At 37.6% G+C, this 24,103-nt stretch overlaps 1 protein-coding gene across 1 annotated transcript in view; it reads left to right on the top strand.

Annotated features, from left to right (window-relative positions):
• Positions 1-24,103, top strand: part of LOC104544934 (flocculation protein FLO11-like) — a 27,593-nt gene that overhangs the window by 3,150 nt on the left and 340 nt on the right. The window contains exons 2-8 of the mRNA XM_010189940.1: positions 3,565-3,636; positions 12,577-12,642; positions 12,726-12,809; positions 12,905-12,964; positions 14,682-14,726; positions 18,026-18,070; positions 24,072-24,103. The exon at positions 24,072-24,103 is cut by the window's right edge and continues 121 nt beyond it. Coding sequence (XP_010188242.1) covers positions 3,565-3,636; positions 12,577-12,642; positions 12,726-12,809; positions 12,905-12,964; positions 14,682-14,726; positions 18,026-18,070; positions 24,072-24,103 — 404 coding nt within the window. The remainder of the gene's footprint in view (positions 1-3,564; positions 3,637-12,576; positions 12,643-12,725; positions 12,810-12,904; positions 12,965-14,681; positions 14,727-18,025; positions 18,071-24,071) is intronic.

Below are 24,103 nucleotides of genomic sequence, written 5' to 3'. Positions count from 1 at the left end.
CTTTCTGTCTTTCCTACGGTTCCTTTTCCTGCTAATTCTGCTTTATCATGTGATATAGTGGCACTTTTGAAACTGTCCCACCACCTTATTGAGACTGGGAGGGCATCCACCAGTTTAACAGATTTGGACTGTTAGTCTGGCGCAATTTTTAATCATGCAGATAAAACTTGCTCTGCTGGGGATGTGGAAGATCTGAAATCTCTAAATCAAATGCAACTGGGTGTTCAGTGAAGGAAAGGTCTCTTGCAGCTTTAAAATGTGAGGCTGAGACTTCATTTGCGCGTAATAACAGTCTGCATTCCACACTCCTCTTTTCTCCTGTGCTCATTTATTTCCATACCTGGTTTATGGCATAACTCAACCAACTTCACAGATGTGTTAATAGTAGCAGGCTCTCTGATAATGCTTCAACCTCAAATCTCAATATATTTCCAGAGAAAAAAGGAAAAGATTGAGGAGAGAAAACAGCATCCTAAATAGTATTTAATGCTCTTTAGTACCAATCAGCTCAACTTTAGAACTAGACAAAAAGCAGGTTGCTCCATCTGATGATTGTTTAATCATGACAAAGTTTTTGCAAATATGAATTTTCTACATGAATACCAAGGGAAAAGCACAGCATCAAGAAACGCTTGACTTTGGCATGTGTAATTTTGCAAGCTTGGTGCTGCTTCAGCAGTGGTTGAAGCAACGTTAGGACACATTGAAACAACACCTATTAAACCAGAATTTAGACATTAGATGTCGTTTTTAGTATTCACATAAAACTGTTTCAAAAGCATGCTATCAAAGCAATTATGCAGAAAGGATTCTTTAATGGAGAGCTTTTATATGTGCATGCTTATGCATGCACCAATTCATGCAGATCAAAGAATAACCTATGAACTTATTTAACTGTTTGCATTTGTGTATATAAATGCATAGACTTTCCCATTCTTTATATATTTATCTTTATGTTTACCAATGATTTAAAAATATAACTGTTTTGCAAAGTGAGTATAAACATAAATCCACAGGTCAGTGTGACGTGTGAACTGTGGGTGATTGCAGGAAATAAAAATCCTCTTTTATCCACTTTAATAATGTCCTATTGGACCTAATATAACAAAATGAACAATAAGATGCAGATAGATAAAATTGCAAATTCTGCAGGAACAGATTAGAATAGAAACTTCTGACCGTTTGGAAACTCTTTGCAGTGGTTTCATGAGGTGTCATTTCTATGTATTCTTTGATTTTTCCTATTTGAATATAGCACAGGAATGCATGTATATCTACCTATAGCAGCTGGGGAACAAACTAGCTGTAGCAACACAGAGCTCAGCAGAGCTGCAAAACCTACTGTAAAGCAGGAAAGATTGCTCTACAATACTATGGATGGTTGCTGACTTTAAGCCTTTACAGTTTAGCACACTTTACAATGCTCTGCGGGTCCCCTAGGTGATCATTTGAGCAAGAAAAGTAGGACATTATTTCCCTAAAACTCCCCAGGATGATATTTGCCCAAGCTTTGATACTAGAGTTGATTTGCTTCTGACTGGACCATGGTGTAGGCCAGCAGACCTGACTGTCCATAGCTGTTTGAAAATATTGCTAGATTCCTATAAACTGGATTATTACACGTGTTTAGGCATTGAAGAATAATCTTAAGTAATGCAAACTAATGTGTCAAGAACCATTCACATAGATAAGAAACGGAATTAAAGACTTTTCGTCCATTTCAGACACTGTGACAATAGCACATTGCTCACAACTTCTACCATGTCTGGAAGAGCTAAGGCACATTAAAGCAGTATAGAAACCTTTACATTTTAACAGTCTAATATGTCTTTGTTTAGTTCATATAACAGTACAACTAACTTCAAAGTGGTCACAGTGTTCTTATCACATATGATGCCCATCTCATAATATTTAAAAGCCCATTGGATCTTGAAGAATTTGCATTTCATTTACAAGTTCAATTATAGAATTTTCTTGATTGAATATCCATTTTAAGCAAACAAGGATATACTTTGTGGATATGCCAATGTTAATATTTGGAAATTTTGTCTTCCATCTTACTTCAGTGAGTAGTATTTTATATCTTATCTGCATATAGATCTTGTATATACATAAATATGTATAACACACCCATTTATAGCAGAGTGTTGCTGCCTATATGTTCAGAGGGGAGAATTCAACTCACATGACTTTTTACATTTGAAAGTTAGATATATAAGCATAACGTTGGCAATTCCATTGTAGTTAATGGAGAGAATACATTATGGTATAGCATGATTTTATTTTACCTGTCTAGGTGCCTATTTTATGATGAGATTAATTATCCTATAGAAATACCAATGACTATAAATGGTGTTAGTTTTGTCTGATACACTTAAATAGCAGATATCCAAGTTAGAATCAGTAAATCTCAAATAAATTACTACCCACTTCCCCAAAAAAGTGATGTTCCAGCATTTGCATTTGCTTTGTCAGACTGTTCACTCAGTATGATTATTATGATTATTGACTTCTTGAATGTCTGTCAGTCTCCAAGTTCTGACTAAGAAATAAATATGAGTAAAGTCAAAAGCAAACATAATGTTATATATAGAAATAATTAAAAGGCAGTGTTCCACAATATTTCAAGAGAGGTGCAAGAATGATATAAGTTTCTCTTATCTGAATTAAAATTTTGGCCCTTCTGCTGTCATGGAGACTTTTATTAGATATAAAGAAAATAAAAAGGTCACAAAAGAATGACCCAAAGTATGTGCTGCTCAGCCTGTAATCTCATAATCATCAATATTCACTGTTGTGGACAACAGTACATCAAAAAAGCTGAACCAATTAACAAGTGACTTTATAAATTGTTAATACAGAATAATTTTTAAATCTGATTTGGAATTTTTGTACCCAAACCCATGCATTTTGTATGGTTTAGATTGTCAGTTCTGTATACTTGGTTAAAGTTAGTTCCTATACTTATTTTGAAATATTTGTTTGGATGGTAGAGGTACTTATTCAGGAGATGAAAAGCTGTGACATGACTTAAATGATCTATCCACTTACACAGGTAAATCAGCATTTGAGGATCCTAATCAGTCTCATTAAAGGCAATTACAGAAATCCCTCGGACTTAGTGGTCTGGGATCACACCACATAGCAGCAGTTGTTAAGGTGCATATACTAGCAAAGGTAGTTGCACCTTATCATATCACATCACAAGTAAACTTGGAAAAGACTCACAACCTCTCCTGATACTCATTTAAGGATAGTGGTCAGCAGAAAATGATCAAAATAACTTTAAAGGTTATAAGCTGGTAGAGGAATTCCCTTCATTCCTAAAAGCAGAAGATGTATGTTGCAGTCCTTTAAAAATCCTTTAAATTCTTAACAGAAACACTAGGTTTTCTTTAAGAAATAGCTTTCCTAGGTAATACATAAGCATTATATGTATGTGTTGCAACGTGTCTGCAAGACAATTGGAATTGCCTTTCATTCTGTCGTACCTTTCCTCTTTCTTCCCTCTCTCTCTTCTACCCTGGTTTACTTCTCTTCCTGCTTTCTGGTTTACCCTTTTAGCAGTACAAGATCAAGACAAGCTACAAGGCATTTGCAGCAATCCCTACAAACACATTACTTATGGAACAGAAGGTTAGTGTTTGCTCAGAGACATTGGAATTGCATTGTATATTTGAGACCGTTCAACTTCGTGTACATTTTCTGACATTTCTGTGGGGGATACTGCAGAATGTGAGCTCTGGGAACTAACTGCTCAAGATTATAATTCAAACCATTTTTCAGAGTCAACTATTTTCAACAGAAGATCAAAGCCTTCATTAATCTGAATTTCTGCAAATAAATTTACTGTAAAAAAGTAAATGGTCAGTTAATGATTATTCTATAGATATGCTTATATTAGTAAATTTAACATCCCAAGATATGTTAATTTGACCAGCTGGTCAAAATACCTACCGATGTCTATTTTTTTATTATTATTTTTTCTCAAATTACTTTTGCACAAAAGAATAGCCAACTAAGTTTAACAACAATTTCCTATAATAAGCAATGAGCTTAACGTCCTGTGTGCTGAAAGGCATGCTTAATCACTCTGACATCCAGTTATAGCTTTATCAGAAAAATCCTTCTGTGGACCTAGTTCAGGAACTTAGCGTCTGATTAATTTTTGTAAGATTAAGCATTCTTAACTACGCGTTTAAATATGTATTCACATACACAGCTCAGTTGATTTCAACAGGAGTTTGCGGTGCCTAAAGGCATTGGAGACTGTGAACCTAACTGTAAAAAAATCTCAAGATGATAATTTTGTCCTTGAAATATTACTGATTGTGATCTAGTAGCTATCAGTTAACTGGTATAAATAAGATTTTTTTTTTCCAAAAAAGAGGCATTCCTTTCTTTTCCAATGTTTTTTAACCTCAAATGATTTTTTAATTATTTGCATAAAACTTGATCCTTCCCTTTCTTAAATCTTGAATGCAGTAACAAAGACTATGTCTGCATTAACATGCAACATGGTCTGATAGAAATGGCTCTGGAGAGGAAAATAGCAGATGCAGGGGATCCGTCACCGCTATGGAATGTATTTTGGGATGGTTTTGTTTGGTCAGATTGCCTGTTAATAGCTGGAAGCATTTGGTGGACTCCTGAAGTGCTGATTGTGGTTGACTTAATCTAAAAGTGCATCCAGTTTATGCACTCTGAGACTGCACTACTCTGCAAACCAAGCCAGGTAGGTGACTTTGAGCAGAGCATTGACTTAGAGAGGACACTCCCAATATGACCTAGTGAGTTCATGTCAGCCATTTGACTGCACTTTTTCAGAAGAAAGGGGATTTCTTTTGATGATCTCACTGATGCTCTCTAGGGCACTGACTCACAAGCTGTGTGCTAATTATCCCAAATACATAAAACCGAATTGTACAATCTAATGCCAATATCTGTAGAAAAAGTAAGACTCAAAAAATATCTGTGCTTAAATAGAGACTTTTGGTTATCTACTGATTTATTGAAAATGTCATTTTGGTGTATCCTTCAGTAGTGAAAGCAGAGTTGTGTAAAACTAATAAGAAACCATTTTTCTGCTACAGGATTTGCCTTCAGGAGAGGCTCTTGACTAATTTCATTTGCAAACTGTATGTTTCAGCATGGCCTGGCTTCATGCTTTCTCTTGTCTTGGGAATTATGGACAGTAATCTCCTGTTGATCCATACCAGTGGCTAATTATGGTGCTTCTAAGCTAGTCCTGTTTTGTTACCTGACAGGCATTTGAAGTGTGGCTCTTAAAGAAGCCTGAAGGAGTCACATGGCACACAGAGGCCCCATGGTACCAAGTTCTAATATCCAAGTATTCACCTCAAAAATATTGGGAAGGGAACAGGGAAGGAACTCATGCCACACTACAGCTCAGTGACAGTAATTATGTTGCTCTCATTTTATGGAATGTGTTTTATGTGCTAGATTAAAAAGAGAGAGATTAAAGACAATAAGATCTTAGCTATATAAGTGATTTTTTAAAAGATTAATATAATAGTTATGTGAAGAAGAAGTTTTTGAGTGGCTTTTTTTTAACAAAGAAGGAAGGGATGTAATATCTGCAAGGCAGAAATAGTACTGAGCTGAATGCATGATTAAGAATATATCATCTGCGCAAAGTGCTAAAAAATTATTTTGCTATAAGATTGAACTCCTCTGAAGCCAACGTCTTCCACTGTGGGAATAGTCATGAGAAATAAGATTAGTCAGAACTGTGATGTGGGTGATCCTAGAGGTGATTCATGTGCAGTATTAATTAGATACCATGACGGAAAACTGCCATTGATACATCATGTAAGGTAAAATGCTTTGTCTGCCTCTAAATTGTTTCCTTGTGTCTAACTTTCTTTGTCATTTTTTTCTTTTATGTGTGTGTAGATGCTTTAATTTCAGTGAGCATTTTTCAACTTCTTATGAAACTATTAGGTTATCATCATCTTAATGGTTTTTCTAGAACGTGTTCTTATCATAGAATGGTATGGGTTGGAACAGACCTCTGAAGATCATCTAGTCCAATCCCCCTGCTAGAGCAGGATCATCTAGAGAATATGACATGGAAACACGTCCAGGCAGGTTTTGAATGCCTTCAGAGAAGAAGACTCCAACAACCTCTCTGAGCAGCCTGGTCCAGCGCTCTGTCACTGTCAAAGTAAAGAAGTTCTTCCTCATGTTCAAATGGAACTTCCTGTGTTCCAGTTTGTGCCCATTTCTCCTTGTAGTGTCGCAGGGCACCACTGAAAAGAGTGCCTTATCCTTTTGATATTTATAAGTGCTGATAAGATCCCCTCTTAATCTTCTCAAGGCTAAACAGACCCAGCTCTCTCAGCCTTTCCTCATAAAAGAAATGCTCCAGTCCTCTCACCATCTTCAAGCCCTTGATCAAATTTCTCCAGTAGTTCCTTGTTTTTCTTGAACTGAGGAGCCCAGGACAGGACACAGTACTCTTACTCAAAGCAAATTCTTCAAATATGTGCTCATTAGCAGAGAAGAGGCTTATTGACTACATGTATATATATACTTTGGCAAGCCCAGAAGTGGCTTAATCTCATAAAATCTCATAACTGGCATGCTTTCTGGCTGTTTGAGCATGGAAACACGTCCAGGCAGGTTTTGAATGCCTTCAGAGAAGAAGACTCCAACAACCTCTCTGAGCAGCCTGGTCCAGCGCTCTGTCACTGTCAAAGTAAAGAAGTTCTTCCTCATGTTCAAATGGAACTTCCTGTGTTCCAGTTTGTGCCCATTTCTCCTTGTAGTGTCGCAGGGCACCACTGAAAAGAGTGCCTTATCCTTTTGATATTTATAAGTGCTGATAAGATCCCCTCTTAATCTTCTCAAGGCTAAACAGACCCAGCTCTCTCAGCCTTTCCTCATAAAAGAAATGCTCCAGTCCTCTCACCATCTTCAAGCCCTTGATCAAATTTCTCCAGTAGTTCCTTGTTTTTCTTGAACTGAGGAGCCCAGGACAGGACACAGTACTCTTACTCAAAGCAAATTCTTCAAATATGTGCTCATTAGCAGAGAAGAGGCTTATTGACTACATGTATATATATACTTTGACAAGCCCAGAAGTGGCTTAATCTCATAAAATCTCATAACTGGCATGCTTTCTGGCTGTTTGAGTTATTATGAACCTGATGTTCTTCACATCACCTGTGCTCTGCACTAAGAAAGACCAATCTAGGATATCTCTTGGAAGGTTGGTCTGTAACTTCCTTCACAGCCAGAAGAAAAAAAAAGTTGGGTTTTTTTTAAGGGACTTATTCTCAGTATGGCCAGGCTTTGTCAAGAAGCAGTAAGAGTGGGCTGCTCCCCAGAGAAGGTGAACCAGGAGCTGGGGTGACAGCAGGGCTGGCAAGACACCATCCTCACCAGCAAGGGCACAGCTCCACAAAGCCTGAGCAAGGAGAACAGGGATGGTGATAATGAGGGTGGTGGTAACCATGGTCAGTCAGCAGCGCCATTATGACCATACAGATTCACAGTGATGAAACAGATCCATGGACTCTGATAATGAATTCTTCAACCCAGCAGATTATAGGATCCACTGGCTAGAAGAGAAAGCTGGGCAAGTTTAATGTAGGCATAAGGTAAAAATTTAGCAGAAAGAATTAATTAACTATTAGAAAAAAATTCCGGAGACTGAAATGGCCTCTTTATCAAAGAAATTGAAAAATCAAGACAGGACACTTTTCTGGCACTTCATACAGTAATTTCAGGCAGTCTTGTGGTTTAAAGAAAAGGCCAGACTAGGTGATCACTGTGGTTGCCTCTGGCCTTATTAACGATGAATCAGTGAGTCATCCCTCTATTGACATTCGCTCTTGCATAGCTTCTGTAGTTGCATAGAAGTGATCATAGGTTAATTCAAAATTCCATTCTTAATCAGGTAGTACTTAAAAAATAATGCATCTCTTATTTAGAGATTTTAGTTATAAAATATCTATAAAAATATATTTCACTCAAAAGAAATAGTGATGAAGAGTTTATTTCAGCTACAGAAAAATTCTTTAAGTAGGCAGTCTCTTAAACTGGATCTTACTAATCTTCCGAATTATGTCAAATTTGAGATGTATCCCCAAAATTCTGTTGGTCATCTTGGAACTGGAAACCAAAAAAGTATTCTCTGAACAATTCAGTGGTCCTTGATTTACAGCAAGGTCTATGTAGGGGAATTTGAGTTTGCTGTGTTTGTCCAGGTACACATCCCCTCTGCATGCTAATTTGGATGATCTTCCCTTATCTGGGCATCATTTTGATGGAAAGGAAATCTGAGCATACAGACTTGGGGTGGACAGAAGAGAGGAGGAGGTGCTGCAAGTGTTCTGCTCAGACTTCCCCAATCTGGACTGTAGTGAATCCAGAATGATGAAGTGTGCCATCAAGTACACCTGCTTCACAGTCAAGGCTTACCACACAGTTACCAAGTCTTTGAAAAGCACTAGGTATAACTGACTATTGATTGGAAGAGGTGCGAATGAAAGCATTGTTGACTTATCTGGCTTGTATTTATAAGCTAATTACAAGTAGAGAGCTATAATTTCAATTTTAAATAAGTGTAGTGAAAAACCCTCTGTCTTAAAGAATATATATTTTAGGTTATAGATTTTGTCTCTCTGTTCTTCACATATTCTCTTGTCAAAACACCATTTGCCTAACTTCAAGACAGTCTAAAATAGTCTTTCCAGATGATGTTATACATCTAGAAAAACTCCAAACACCTAATAATTGCATCTCATCATCACCTACAGAGTGGACTGCCAGCAGTGCAGTGGAGAGATTAAAAAAAACCAAAACAACAAACCTAAAAACATTTTTCTCCTCATGTAGAAGGAAAATGAGAGTGGTTTGGGTTTGGGTTTTCTTTCGTGAAAACAGAGAAATGCAGCTGAGCAAATATGGTAGTGATTTGCTGCACTGGAGACCCAGCTTTAAGTTCTTGCCTTGAGTGAACTCCTACCTATTGTATTATTAAACATCCTTCATTATAGAGGTTGATCATGGCAAACATAGATTCAAGTCCATCCTTGAAATCATATAGCAGGAACTTGGAAGCCAATTTTTTCCCAGTCTCAGATGGTAGACCTAACTGCTGGACAATTAGCTATTATCAAGCATGTCAGGAGCATTTCTGACAACACTTTGTTGTGAATATTTCAATAAAAACAATGTATTTTTCCCCAAGTACTTCTGTTGTACACTTACTAGATGAATTTCTTGCATCCAGACTACGTGTTCATGTCAAAATGTTTCTCAAGGCTAGAGATCACTACCTAGGGGTAAGAAAAAAAGGAAATAATCTGTGCATTTGTAGAATGATAAAGGACTCGGCTCATCTATAATAATAACCAAGCGTGCCAATAGAGGAGCAGGATATGAGCTCCCTCCTTCTTTCAAAGGCCATGCAGGTTTTAATATTAATTATTCTATAAGAGGAAAAGTAGTCATTTTTTTCAGTATCATCTACCAGGATCTTCATGGAATAAGTTAAAGAAACTCATGGTATGTGAAGTTCTCTTATACAAAAGTGGGATTTTTTTTTATATGCTGAGGGCTTAGAAAAATATACTGATGAGAAAAATATGCAAGAGAAATAAGAGGAAACTTGGCTTTTGCTCAGACCAGGGTTTTTACCATACAGTAAGAAGGAAGCTGTGTCAGATTCAGGTTGTGATATTTATTTTTCCCCTACTGTTGATGTGATTCATTGGTGGATGAAACATGCTCTATTTCCTAAAAGTTGCCAAGAACTTTCATTCTTCAAACAGAATATTGGAGGTCCTGTTTGGATCATTTACTAGTATCCTTTCAACTCTGATATGGCTTTAACAATCAAATAGCTTGAGGGGAAAGAGGAGGGAAGGTTTGTAGTCATCACTGACGTCAATGGCATATATGCATCACACCCCCAAAGCTACTTTTTGCAAGGAAAAAATTAGTTGTTCAGCAACTGGTTATTTCACCTGAACATTTAACACCTGTCACAAATACATGTTCATTCTCTAAATTGCACTCTTCTTTTAAATTGTGGTCTCACTATTACTGTTTTTCATATTTAATAAAAAAAATTGTATGCCTAAATAGGAATGTTTTACTTTTGATGCTGTTAGACCATCAGCATAGGAAGTGAAACTTGAATACTGTTGATAGCGTTAATCAGCAGTACTGTAGGTAACACTAATGCTTTAAATTAATCGTAACATTATTACTTGATAGCTTCAGTAATGAATTTCAAAACACCAGTTGTACTTTTTTAATCTGATATTTTTCTCTATTTAAAAAGAAGAAAGGATACTGCTGGGGAAAAAAAGGATTCAGTCGTATTTTGAAAAGCTAACATCAGATTAAACAGAAACTTTTTTCTTTGTAGAGATGATAGAGATGTCTAAAATCTAGATTTCTATTTCTTCTCTTCCTTTGGAGGACTCAGACTGTTCAAATAGAAAAAAAAAGAGATAAAACAACAGTGAAAGAAATTAGATGGAACACTGCAGATTTCTCTAGTATGACTCCTGCACAGTAGCTGTGTCTCAGAAGGACTACAGAGCACATAAGTCTTGGTGCTGGGCTTACCTGAGTTCTTTAGTCAATGAAGGCTCCAAAATGCAAAGATATTTGCATGCCCAATTTCTACTGAAATTGATGGATGTTTGGTACTTAAATGATCCAGAGTCTTGGTTCTGAACAGAGACTTGTAGATGTGGCTGCTGTTCCTTGAGAAAGATTCCTCAGTAGCAGTCCTTCAGTAGGGAACTTGTTTCTTGATTTTGCTCACCCTCTCCACTGCTCTGACAAAGTCAGTATGAAATAAGAAGATGTATTTTTTCTTTACAATTACTTTATTGTGTTTATTACCTTACTGATTTCTTGGGGGTTTTGAGAAGCTTAGCAATTTCTCCGTTCTGAACTTGTGACTGATTAAAACTTATTGTTTTTCCTGACTCACATTAAGACTCATTATCTCTCTACACCAGGCTACTTTGACAATCCTGGCCCTCATAGGTACTGGAATGACTCTTCCATCATTTTATCACTTCATTTTATGTTTACCAGGAGCATGTCATCTTGACTGGAGCTGAACAAGGGACACAGTGATTGAGTGTAGTGCTGAGCCCTCTTTAGATGAACCCTCCTCTTCTACAGGACTGTCTGTTGATCTGAGAATTTAACTGAATGTAGATGAAAAAGGCTATATATCTTTCATCTTCTGTCCTGTGATAAGATTACATTAGTTTCTGTGTGTCAAAAATAGTAATTATTTTACTTTTTTCCTTTAAAACTACAACTACTCCAAGGCCAACAGGTTCGTCTAAAACTGGTGGGGAGGGAAGAATCGTGTTTGGAACGAAACTACTCTTCATTTTTTTTTTACTATACTGTCTGACAGAAGACATGGTGTTCCATAAATGTGCTTCTGTGAAGGATCATTTGTGGATATTATTAAAATAATATTAAAAGTAAAATATAATTAACATTTCAGTTATGTGTACATAGGCATATGCTGTCAGTAGCTGGTCAAGGAAAGACTGAAATGCTCTTTTTGTCTCTTAGTATCATTAATTTTTTGCAAATAACTGGTAAAATGAAACTTCAGAAAACCATAATGTGTTAAACAAAAAATCCACAAACCCTGTGGGTCCCTTCCCCATCATCCAGCTTCATGCATCAGCAGGTTTCCAGGGTAATTTTTGGTCTTGGCACAGTTTCTATTTGAAAATTGCTTCAAAGCAAAAATGGGTGATGGCAGTGAGAATGTGCCTCACAGACTCTGGACAGAGATCAGAAGGGAACTGAGCACTTAAGTTTGGCTTTTGAAAGTGTTTTGTGAGTTTCCTGATAAAATGAAGGGATTGGCAAACTGATTCCCACTATTCATAAACCTGCTCCAAGTACAGGTGGAGGAAAGTGGGAAGTATAGCCAACTACAAGAAGCTTTTGTTTTGTTTTGGAGAGATTGTGTGCCTGCTTAGACCAGCTGTGTTTAATGTGATATCAGATATGTATGGCACATATTTCACTTTATACAATTCTGATTTCAGGCTAAAATCCAAAAAATTAGTGTAAAATCCTCTTTAAACTGGAGACATATTTTAGAGAAAATATTGGAGAAAATGAAAGTGCCTCCTGCATGCTTGGACGACTCCTTGTCCACCTGCTTACAGCTGGTGGCTTTCCTCTGTTGGTGCATGGCAGGTAGGCCCTCGATCCCTCTGTGCCACACAGTGCACATTCACTGTGTTATGTGCACTGCAAAGGAGAGGGGTATAGCTGAGGGAGAAGGCAGTTTAAACCAGTAGTTTCTGATCTCTAAAAGTAGAGACAATTCACCTAGCTCTCTCCCTCTCTACGACCCCCCTCCCTCTAATTCAGAATCAGAAGATGGTAACCTGAAGAACCTTACTAGGCCTGTAATTTCTTATTTACCCATCCTTCCACAGCGAAATGTGGCATATTAGGAGACACAGTACTGCAAAAAGTGTGTGTCTACTTAGTTTTTAAAATTTTGAACTCAGTATCACACTGAAATCTTTTGAATTGCAGGCATTAGAAGAGCCAACTAAGACAGCTAGTGTGACTGAAGGCACTGCTTTGGACACCCATTCAGAGGTAGTGCTGTTAGATCTCTTTCAAATCTGTATTAGAAAGAAGAAAAGCAGAGATTAAGTGAGTGATGTGTCCTCCTTTTTCAGATGTGTTCGCCTGCTCAGCTCAGACAACAAACAGAGGAGTTATGTTCTGTCATTGATCAAGTCCTGCAGGATCCGTTGACTATGGTAACCCATCAGTATGCGGGATTTACTTTTTCTCTCCCTTTCCTATTGTCTCTTGTCATTAAGAAGTCTGTTCTCTGTTGTAAATAATTTTCTAGCGCCGATGTGAATCTTCTCCAAGTTTTCTGCAGATGAGCATGGAGTCAGATGTTGGCAAGGTAGGTGAATAAGCCCTCCCACACACCAAGAGCTCTTTCCAGGTAGCTGTCAAGCCAAGCAAAATCATAGTAGAGCCTCTGGCGACAGTAAAACCTATAGGAACAAAAAAACTGCAGCTGAGAGATACATCAGTAGAAGTGTCTGATAGTTTAAAAGACGTGGAAGGACAGAACTGTAGCCCTGGAGTCAGTGCAGTCTTTGTTGCAGGATGCTTTCCTGAATTCAGAAGGAGTTATACCATGAAAGAGAAACTGTACATTAAGGCTTCAGAGACTAGGATCTACAAGGAAGAAATCCTTCATACTGTGGGGTCTCTGGCCATCTCCCAGATATTGTCCCATCTATGTGTCCTTGCTACAGAAGAGATGATGTTTCTAGCTTCAATTTTTGGAAACATCTTTCAATACTTTTTTTTTTTTCATGTTTATTATTGGTTTTCAGAAAATGTGGTAATTACTAAGTAGACTTGCTCTTAGGTGCTGATTTTGTTTTAACCCTGGCCACTCACTGGAGAGGGGTGTCTGCTACATCCACTTGGGGTAACTCAGAAACAGGTAGTGAGAGGCAGAGGTAACTTTCTATACTGGTGTTAAACTTCTGGTTTTGCTAAGGTACATTGATGTGCCTACTGGGTTGAAGGGAAGAGGGTTCTGTGCTCAGTTTACCCCAGGTAATTTTAACTTGGTTGTGGTAGCTATAGAAAAATGAAAATGGCAGAAACCCAAATGGAAATGAGAGGAAAGGGATTTTTTGCAGAGGAACACATCAAAAAGTTAATGCATTCAAAATATCCTAAACAATGACCAGTCCACCATGCAACAATAGGGCACAGAAACAGTATTGCTGAGAGGCTATATTCAATACACACTTCAAACTTAATTTTCCATTTTGGAATTACTTCTGTCAACTAGCACATAGTGGTGAATCAAGCTTCAGGCACCTGAAAGATAGAATCATGATAGTAGCCAAAGAAGCAGATAGAGACTGTTATTGAGGGAATGTTTTCCAATGCCTGTGCTGAATCTGATGTGGTTAAAATGCTGTTACTAAGTTGAACTATAGCATCCAAAACCTACTTCCTTGGGCATTTTAGAATTGACCCTTGACCAAATGGATGCATCTCTTAGCTGTCATGAAATCAGATAAAGGGGGCAAAAGGTGAATTTAACAGAATGCAGCATAAGGACCAAGATAAAGGTGGTGAGGACCTCAAAATGAGAGAGTCATGTGCTTAAATTGAGGGTAAAAGAAAGTCATAGACAGGAAGGAAAAAATAGTGTATGTTATAGTAAATGTCTTAGAAATGGCATGCATCAGTCACATGAAAGCAAGGTCTTGCAAATGAGAACATGGGAAAGTGCCATTTCAGGTTATTTTGTGAGAAAATGTAACTTAAATATCACAGGGCAACCACACCTACAGCTATCTACTAATAAGCATTTTGCCATGAGAGTACTCAGAGGTAATTTAAATGCCATCTTCAATAGAGTGGGATCAATTTTTATGAGCAGTAAAAATGAAATAGTATTTTCTACAATAAACATATCAAAGAAAACTTCAATATACCTTACTCTCATGTATTGCATGGTTCTTTCTGTAAAACTGAAGTTCGCTTGAATTTGAGAAACTAATAGGTTGTCACAATGATGAAAATCTCTTTGAGTTACTTCTTAGAGTAATTCTTTACTCTTAATATGTCTGTTTATTTTGTACAAGGCGTCAACAACACTGCAGAGAGCAGCTGGGCGTGAAACCAGATATGTAAGTACTTTTATAATTATGCTACATTTTGCATGCAGAAATGTCTAATTCATCTACTCTTGCTACAATACTGGCTGAGTCTGCACAGGCATCTACTTGTGATGTGAGGTATTGGCAGTCCAGAGAAGCAAATATGTTAGAGCACTGGTAACTGAGACTTGAGATGTCTTCCCACTGCTGTAAATATATCATGGCCAGAATCCTTTCAGTGTGATGTCTATTGATAATTTTACCTATGAGAATACAATGTTAGAATTCATTTATTCACACATTTCTTTGCTGTTGTCTACTTCGAGCATGGGGCAAGGGCTCACCTATTTGGCAAATAGACTGTTACGAGTGCTGAAAGGTGCATTTGTTTGGACTCAGCCTGTACTGTAGGGGACTTGCTTTAGTGGAAGTCCCTTATATCTTGTCTATCTATCAGAATTTGGGGTTGACCCAAACTTTTCATTCCAAGGTATAGAGCTAACTGAAACCCCATCATTTAGCCTTAGATGAATAGCTATTTTGTCACATATACACATGTTCCAACATATAAAAAAAAAATCTCTATATTGAGTCATCTGTTCAATTATTGAAACATTAAACCCAATTAACATTTTAATTCTCACTAGCACACACAGTTACTGCAGGTTCTATATTTTACTTACAACTCATCTAGTAATGTGGTGAGAAATTTCTGCTTGCTATTCATCTTTCAGCATTTCTATTGAACCTCAAATCAGAGCAGTGCTGGCAAAGTGATAGAAACCTTCCAGTTTTATGCCAGCACAATGCTTGACTGATCAATTCAACTTTGCCTCTTGAATGTGGCGGTATGCATATTTTATTGCATACCATGATTTTTACTTGGCAGATTGTACTGGCTCTTACTAATTAGATATTGAAAGAGAGCTTTTTTAATGAAATAAAAGAATGTGTTTCAGAAGTAGCCTGTGAGAATCGAGCATATTTAATACTATTCCAGTGCAGATCTCCAGTGTCTAAAACTGTGGCTGATACCATAAATTTAGGCATCCAACTTATATGCCTAAGAATAGTTAGGTTTTCTTTGCTGGAAAATCACAAACCCTTGCAAACTCTTCCTTCCAAGTTTCTCCTGGAACTTTCTAGATAAATAAAGCAAGCAAATATTTAAGATACTTTTGAGAATAACACGGAGGATTTTTGATAGGCCAAACTTTCCTATAAATTGTACAAGCATGTTGAAATTTTTGTGTGTCAGAAAACAAACCATGGTGTACAGGGTGTGCTGTGGTGGCTGGACTTGGTGGGACCAGGCTTTTCTGGACTCTGCCATCACTGCACTCTGCAGCAGAGTTTCCTGAGTGATGAGCCAGGTGTCCCTAACAGCCCCCATATGCCACAGACTCTTCCTCCCTCTCTTGCTCTGCTTCCTTGGTAGGACATACAAAGGCTATTTCTGTCCTAGATAATAATCCAGGTGGTGGCTTGTCCTCTGTCCCTTAGGACTAGATCACACTGAGGTGGTTTTTCATAGAGTTGTCCTCTCTTCCCCTTCTACTTTCTTTCTCTCAAAGTGAGTACTCCAGTCCAGCACAAGGCCCTGGGTGGCCTCATCCCTTCCTCCCTCCTTACTGTCACTGATTAAAGGTTTCTTAACTTTAATTTCAAGTTCTAGAAAATTTAAAATTTTGTAATTTAGACCACCTTATTACTTTAAAAATAATTTGAATAATTACTTTGCATATTATTGACATTTTTGCTCTTCTTGACAATTCCATTTAAAAAACAATCTTTTTTAAGTGTTATAGACATGACATACAAGTGAAAAAACGAGAGAACATGAAGCAGCTGAAAATGCTCACAGACATGCTGAAATAAGTATTGCTTTTCTTGATCTATGGTCTGCTGTTCCTATACACATTTCAGGTAACCCCTTTGAAATGAGATTTACTCTCACTTTGCACCACTGAAATGAGAGAATTTAATTCCAGGCCGCTTGTATCTGTAGATAATTCTGAAGTGCTTTGATGTCTTTAAGCTCACAATGAGATTGGTCATCACACTTGGTTAATGGTTCAAAAGAGAGTCCATAGTACGTAAGGAACCACTAATAAAATTCTGGTTTACTCTGTCAAGGACAGAAGAAGTACTTCTTGAAGATTTAGTGCTAAATCACAGCTGACCCTGTGGGAGTGGGAAGGTTTCCTCCACCAATATTTGTGTTTACAGATAAGAGTGCTGTCAGTGAGGAACACAGTCCTCCACCATGACTCATGGTGATGCTGTTCTCACCACCAATGGAGGAGTAAAGCTAACAGGTCCAAGGAGTGATTAAACATTTCTATTTAGTGCTTGGGAGCCCACATTAAAAGTTCTGTGATCAAATCTCGGCAAGATCTTTGTCACAGGGAAACAAGGGAAGAGAGTGTTATTCCCTCTCCAGGTGTGCTGGAATTGCTTTTCTGCTTGAAATGGTGAGGGAAACATATAGTTGAGTTAATAAAAATCCAGCTGTAGTGAGTCTTCTGCAGAGGATGTAGGCTGTAATGCACTGACTTGTCTTCTATGGGAGCTATAACATCTAACCATTGTGTCTAGTACTTTTTCTACCGCCATACTGAAGAATATTCACATTTTAGAGTCTCAAGGCCTCCAAATCACACCTACATCAAGGAGAGGCATGTTGTCTCTACAGAAGCAGGGTGTTATCCAGTGCAACTACCTTAGACATCAAAAATTCTGAATCTCACCATTGCATGGGCAAATAAGCTTGTGGCACATGGCTACTTCACATGCACACACAGCTACTTTGCACTTGTCTCATTTACTCTTGATCTGGAAAACAAGGCTTCTGCTGTTCAGTGTATACTCGGGAAAAAAAATGTAATGCCTGTGCAGGATTGTTCTGGTTTTCATAATGTAAATTCAGAAGGATAAGAAGGTTGGACTGAGCTCCCAATACAATTGATAATCTTAATAACATTGGTGCTGCAAATTAATGGACAATGACAGGCTCAGAAGTGTCAAGATTTGCATTTCAAGATTAGATTGATATGAAAAAGGGAAATTTTTTTGCAACTGGAAAAAGTATCCCTAAAACTTTAGCAACACGCATTCATATTTGATTATACCCAGAAATAAATTGGAAGTTATAATATTTTAACTTCTTTTACCAATTGCTTGTCACTGCATCAGTGATAAAATCTTCTGTACCTAAGCATACTGCTGTTCTCTTCTGTCTCTTCTCTCCTGTTCTGTCTTGTATAATCATATAATTATCTTCTATATGACATTATATGTAATACTGTATACATTTACCTTTTTTGCAGGCCAACCTTTACAAATCGGCACCTATGGTAACAGAGAGTACTCTGGTATGTATTGCACAGCTGTGGATATGCTGTTTTTCAAAGTTTGCACAATCACAAAATCTAAAGTAATAATTATTTGCTTTCTTAGTCCTTTGAAAGAAGCTGCAGTCAACATCCTCCTACAAAGCTGCATTGCTCCTACAGAGCTGCATTGCTGTCTTCTATACTGAATACACACCTCTTTTATGTAACTGTAAATCCCAGCACTTCTTATACACTCATGGACCAAATAACAAACTAGAGGGTATTGCTGAATCTTGATGTGTATGGCAATAGTTATTGACTGCTGGTTCTTGGACTCTTCTAATATTCCACTTCTATAATTTTGTTTATATGTGGCAGTGTTCTGGCATCTATTTTCTTCTTACAAGCTGGTTTAAATCAAAGCTGGCTTAACTAGTAAAAAGCAAGGATAAAATAATATAAAGAAAGGGAGTTTATGCATTAGATGTTAATTTTAGCTCTGATCACAGTTTAGTCCTGTTGGAGTTAGACTTTCTGAAAAAGAGTTAGAAGAGAGATCATGGAGCCTGTCAAAGTGACAGTGACCATTAATGAATCCTTAGGGAAAAAAATGAGATGTGGATGAGAAATTTTCCCTGTTATATTTCAGGTAATTAAATTTTAGAGACTTCCTGAATAAAATTATTCTGTTTCATAATCTTTGACCACTTCTCCTTTCATGATTTTTTCCAGTTGCTTTTTGAATCTTGTTATACTTTGGTCTCTACAACATTCTGTAGCAATGGGGTTTACTTTTTAATTATGCATTTTGGGAAATAGTACTTTATTTCTTTGTTTTAAACCTACCACTTGACCTTAGTTCTTGTACTGAATCAACAAATAATTTTTCTTTATTCACTTTCTAAATAATATTAATGATTTCCTAGGTACTAACCATAATACCATAATCAGTTATCTCTTTTTCATACAGAAAAGTCAAAATTGCTTAGTCACTCTTTGTGAAATATGGCTACTGTCCTTGGTGATCCTTGTTGCCCTTTTCTATATCTTTTTCAGGTTTTTGGTTTTGAAAGTTGGAGGCCATAACCATAAAATTGCTCTTGTCTAGCTCTGAACACAGTGCTTCCTATTTACATGATGATGTGATAAGATTCTTTACTGTTATTTCTATTCTTTTCTTAACAATTCCTAGCAATTTATTTAGTTCATCTTATTTGTATTGAGCAGTAAGCCAATGTTTGCATAGAACTGTATACAATAAACCCAAGATATATTTTCTGAGTAGTAAGAGCTAGTTTCTGAGCTAGCTAGTTAATTACTGCATGTGTAAATTTAGGATGTAGTTTAGTTTTTCCCTGTGAAATGTGTCAATGCTGAATTCAGTTAAGTTTCATCCAGCTTTTTGTCATTTATTCACTCAGTATCATAAGATCTCTCTGCAGCTTTTTGCACTGATACTTTGTATTTACTCCCCTGAATGTTTCAGTTTTACCAGCAAACTGTCACCTCTCTAGCCAATGTACAACCATAATTCAAAAGCCTGGATTCCAGAGCACGTCTTTGTTTGTGACTTCTCTCCACTGTGAATTTTAAATATTTATTCCATTCTTTTGCTCCCTATCTTTTAACTGGTCCATAGGAAATATTTCCCTTTACTCCCTAGCAGTTCCATTTCCTTAGTAAAGTCTGCTGAAAGATCTTCACTAAAGTCTTTGGAAATCCACGTGCAGCATGGCTGCACATCCACTGTTCTCTATGCTCTGTGAAGTAGCTTCATTTTGCTACCCATGGTTGTGCATTTAGGGACTCAGTGGGAAAAAAACCCAAAACCAAACACTGAGCCTCACATAAGGCTATCTGTTGATTTTCACTTAATTTCATCTAATGTGTGTTCGTAGATGTCTAATGATTCTCATATTGTTAGTTTAAACATAATATACATCTACTGTATCAGCCAGCTTTTGTGTATCACTGACTTTAACTAAAAAATTTATCAAGCATGAGTGTCCTTTCAAAAGCCATACCCTATTATTTGTCCATATGTATACTAATTCTGTTCTTTAGTATAGTTTGCTCCTACTACTTTGCACAGCTTGAAATGCCACACGTAGTGACTTGTGATTCCTGGTCCTCTTCAGGATGTTGTAGTAAAAGCTGTCCCATAATTGTCACTTTTCATTATTCTGGTTCTGATTACGTCTGAAATGAAATGCCACAATTCATAGTTTGGCAATTTCACACTGAAACTGCTTTATAAATTTATTTATTCCTTGCCATTTATTTGCTCATTTTTTTGATTTGTTCTTGAATCTCTCTTGTTGACACTGTATTCAAGACAGTTCCTCAAAATTGCCTCTTTGCCAGTGTGAGAACCTTCCTAAGTCTTCCTGTGGGGAAAGATGAAGTGAGGAATTAATTTTCAGTCTTGCTATCATCTTCTTTGTGCATCTTTCTTAGCTTTTGGTAGCTATTTTAGTTATTTCACTGTATATTTTATTTTACCTGTTTTAATTTACAGTCACTACAGTGGTATTCTTGTGTGTGTTTTTTCTTCAGACAGCAATGCTGTCTCTGAGCACATTGTGTTCTCTATTCATGACTGATGATTCTTCATTAATAACATTTTTACTTAGAAATTTTGCAGCATTTATGATTCAGCCTATTACTTATCCTCTTGTGGAGTCTCTGACTAGCTCTACCAGGGACCAATTATTTATGATGACCAGAAACATATCTATACATCTCTATGCATGACTTTTATTCAATGGGCAGGCGAAACATTGGGCATGCCACTGTGACTCCCATCAATGGATTTTCTACTCTTTTAAAAAAGGACTACGAATGGTTACTCTCCATGAGTGAATTCTTTGGTTATCCTATTTGAAACAGAAGGCTTCAAAGACTGCAAGAGACTGTAGAGAAAATTTGGATATAACAACTATGCAGGCAAAAACACTTGGTGCTTGCTATTTGTCAAGTGAGGTCTGATGGATTCAGAGCAGAAAGGAGAGAAAGTTTACTGGCTAATGTTGAGTTTTTCATCGACTGACACTCCCAAGTCCTTCTCCTTGGGACTGCTCTCAAGCCATTCTCCGCCCAGCCTGTATTAGTGCTTAGGATTGCCCCTATCCAGGTGCAGGACCTTGCACTTGGCCTTGTTGAACTACATGAGGTTGACATGGGCCCACCTCTCCAGCCTGTCCTGGTCTCTCTGGATGGCATCCTTTCCTTCCAGCATGTCAGCTGCACCACCCAGCTTGGTGCCATCCACAAACTTACTGAGGGTGCACTCGATCCCACTGTCCATGTCACTGACAAAGATATTAAACACTACTGGTCCCAGTACCAATCCTTGGGGAACATCACTCATCACTAGTCTCCATTTGGATGTTGAGCCATTGACCGCAACTCTCTGAGTACGACCATCCAGCCAATTCCTTATCCAGTGAGTGGTCCATCCATCAAATCCACATTTCTTCAGTTTTGTGACCAGTATGTCATGCAGGACAGTGTCAAATGCTTTGCACAAGTCCAGGTAGATGATGTCAGTTGTAATACAGATGTTTTGATGTAATCTTTTTGATGTCAGAATTGATGTTGTATTTCTGACTGTGTGCTTGCTGACCTGCGCCAAAACCGCTCCAGGGAGCACCCTAGCACCAATTCAGTACCACTGGTCATGGGTCAGCTCTGGAGCTTGTGTCTTGGCCCTGTGTAATTTGCTAACAGGGGTGTAGCCATATGATATAGCCCTTTGCTATCGTAACCACCTTTGCCATTTTCAGTGCTGTTGTAGGAAGACCAACACTTTCCTTGGCAAGACTAAGTCTTAGGTTTTTTCTCAGCAGTGTCAGTTTTGACACCTGCTATCAAAGAAAAAGAGTTCATTTTTTAGTTTTGGATCAAAGATTTTATACACCCTGTCAGGGAGCTAATAAAGTATTTCAAATTCTGGTTGCTGGCTGATGTCTGCCAGCCTGTTAGCAGAGTCAGACATAAACATATGACTCAGTCAGCACTTGAGTGCGTGACGTTGTTTAGAAAATGGTTTCTTAAAAGCTTTTCTACAGTGTACTTTTGGAAGAGGTTTCCTACATAAGGAGAGTAGCTTATCCTTGATGATTTCAGGTACCTGAATGGGCTTTTAATTGCACGGTTACATGGTGTGGTGGAGTGCTAGAAGGCCACAAGTCCTTCGTATGCTTAATGATGATTTAATAACAACTGTAGCTTTCTTTTTATTTTTATGTTTACCTTTCTGTGGAAAGCCAGGACTCTTTCACTTTTACAAACTCTTCTCAGAAATCTCAGAGAGGAAAATAAGTATTTTATAGTGAATTCTACAAAGAAATAGTAATTCATTAAATGAACAGTGCATCTTTCACTAAGTTGACCTTCTTAATAAAAAAGTTTGTGATGCAGCTTGGCAGTTGTTACTCTTAAAAAAATTAATATCACCTCATGGCTGATTTTTTGCTCTCAGTTGTATATGTTGATTCTTATTTGATGACGCAGATACAAGGACCACAACCTGTGGAAAAGAGGGAGGGGATAAAACACAAAGCTAAGGGAAGGTATTTTGTTGTGTTCCTCCCCACCTCTGCCATCTTCACCTCAGCCCCTGGGCACTGCTCTCTCCTTTCCCAGGGCAGAAGCACAAAACATGGGGACATTTTCTGCCTCCTGTACCCTCCCCTCCAACGGGCACCTCTCTTGCCCTGCCCTTGCTGGGTGCCTGCAGATCTTATTTTAAGGTGATCTATAACTCAGTTTACATATATCCAGAAATCTTAGCTTCATAATTTTATGTTCACTTTCATATTAAGGTGCTCTTTTTTCCCAAACTGCTTAAGTGTATCATTCTTGTAAATAGGCAGCATGATGTTCTTAAATGTACATAGTTTAAATCTTATAAATAAATCTAATAGTGAATTAAGTTTCTTCTCTGCATTTTTATACCCTGCTGGGTACTGAGGATGGGGAGCCATGACAGCACCTATTTCTCAGTCCCAGCTGGGCAAGCTGCCCCTCTGGGATGCAACCACAGAAGGAGCTCAGCAGAAGTCCTGTTGTTATCTATATCAGTTCTGACAAAGATCACCCATTTTCTGTGGGGTAGCTGCAACAGAGAATAATATAATTGATTCATTTAAAAGTTTAAATTCAATCACAGATACCTCCAGGGCTTCAGTAGTTACCAAATTCCAGTGACAACGTACACTTTTTTCTCCTTTTGCTTACTAATCAAGATGTCTCTTTTAAAATTATCCCCTAGTCTTCATTTGAAGTTTATGCTGTAATCCATCATGTCAGACTTTACTGGAAGAATTCTAAAAATCGCAAATGTACTAAATTGACAAGTTAATAGTTAATTTTTTGGTTGGCTGATAGATAACCAAGAATTTTTTCTTGATTAAATAGTCCGATTTGTCTGAAATGAGGAGAATCACACATCCACGCTGATTAATTTTCTAAAATTGTATTTTTCCAAGTGAACTCTTAAAGGTACTGTCAAAATCCAGCATGCATTCACTGGTATTATTCCCCAGAAAGGCTTTCCCATAATATGTTGCTGCCTGGGTGTGGGCTAGGAGCATCACATTGTTTCAAAGTTACTGTTATGTGGAGCGCAGTAAGGAATTTGCAGCGTGAAAGCAGGCATGTGGCTGTGCATAGATCATGACTTGATGAACTTATCATGATGCATCTGAACAGCTAGCAAAAACAGCCAGCAAAACCCAAAAACCATAGTTTGACAGCCCAGTATCTATTTTTTGTCAGTTACAAACAGATGTCAGAGATGAGGTTCTGTGTATAAAAACTGCTCTTGCCATTTTTGTCCACAGTCTGTATTAAAAGTAGGCCAGACAGCATGACACCTGAATAACTTTGGTGGTGAAATGTGTTAATAAAATTTTAGAAAATGTAGTCAGTATATCCCCAATGGAATTGACTTGTCTAACAAATATTCTGTAAATTTTTAAGCATTTTATTGTGGTTTTCTTCCATCTCTTTTCTTCCGGCTGTGCCATGGGTCAAGACAAAACCTGGTGTCATTCGTCCTGTGCTGGT

Source organism: Mesitornis unicolor, unplaced genomic scaffold (assembly GCF_000695765.1).
Source record: "Mesitornis unicolor isolate BGI_N332 unplaced genomic scaffold, ASM69576v1 scaffold4098, whole genome shotgun sequence".
NCBI lineage: Eukaryota > Metazoa > Chordata > Aves > Mesitornithiformes > Mesitornithidae > Mesitornis > Mesitornis unicolor.
This window is presented reverse-complemented; position numbering and strand designations above follow the sequence as displayed.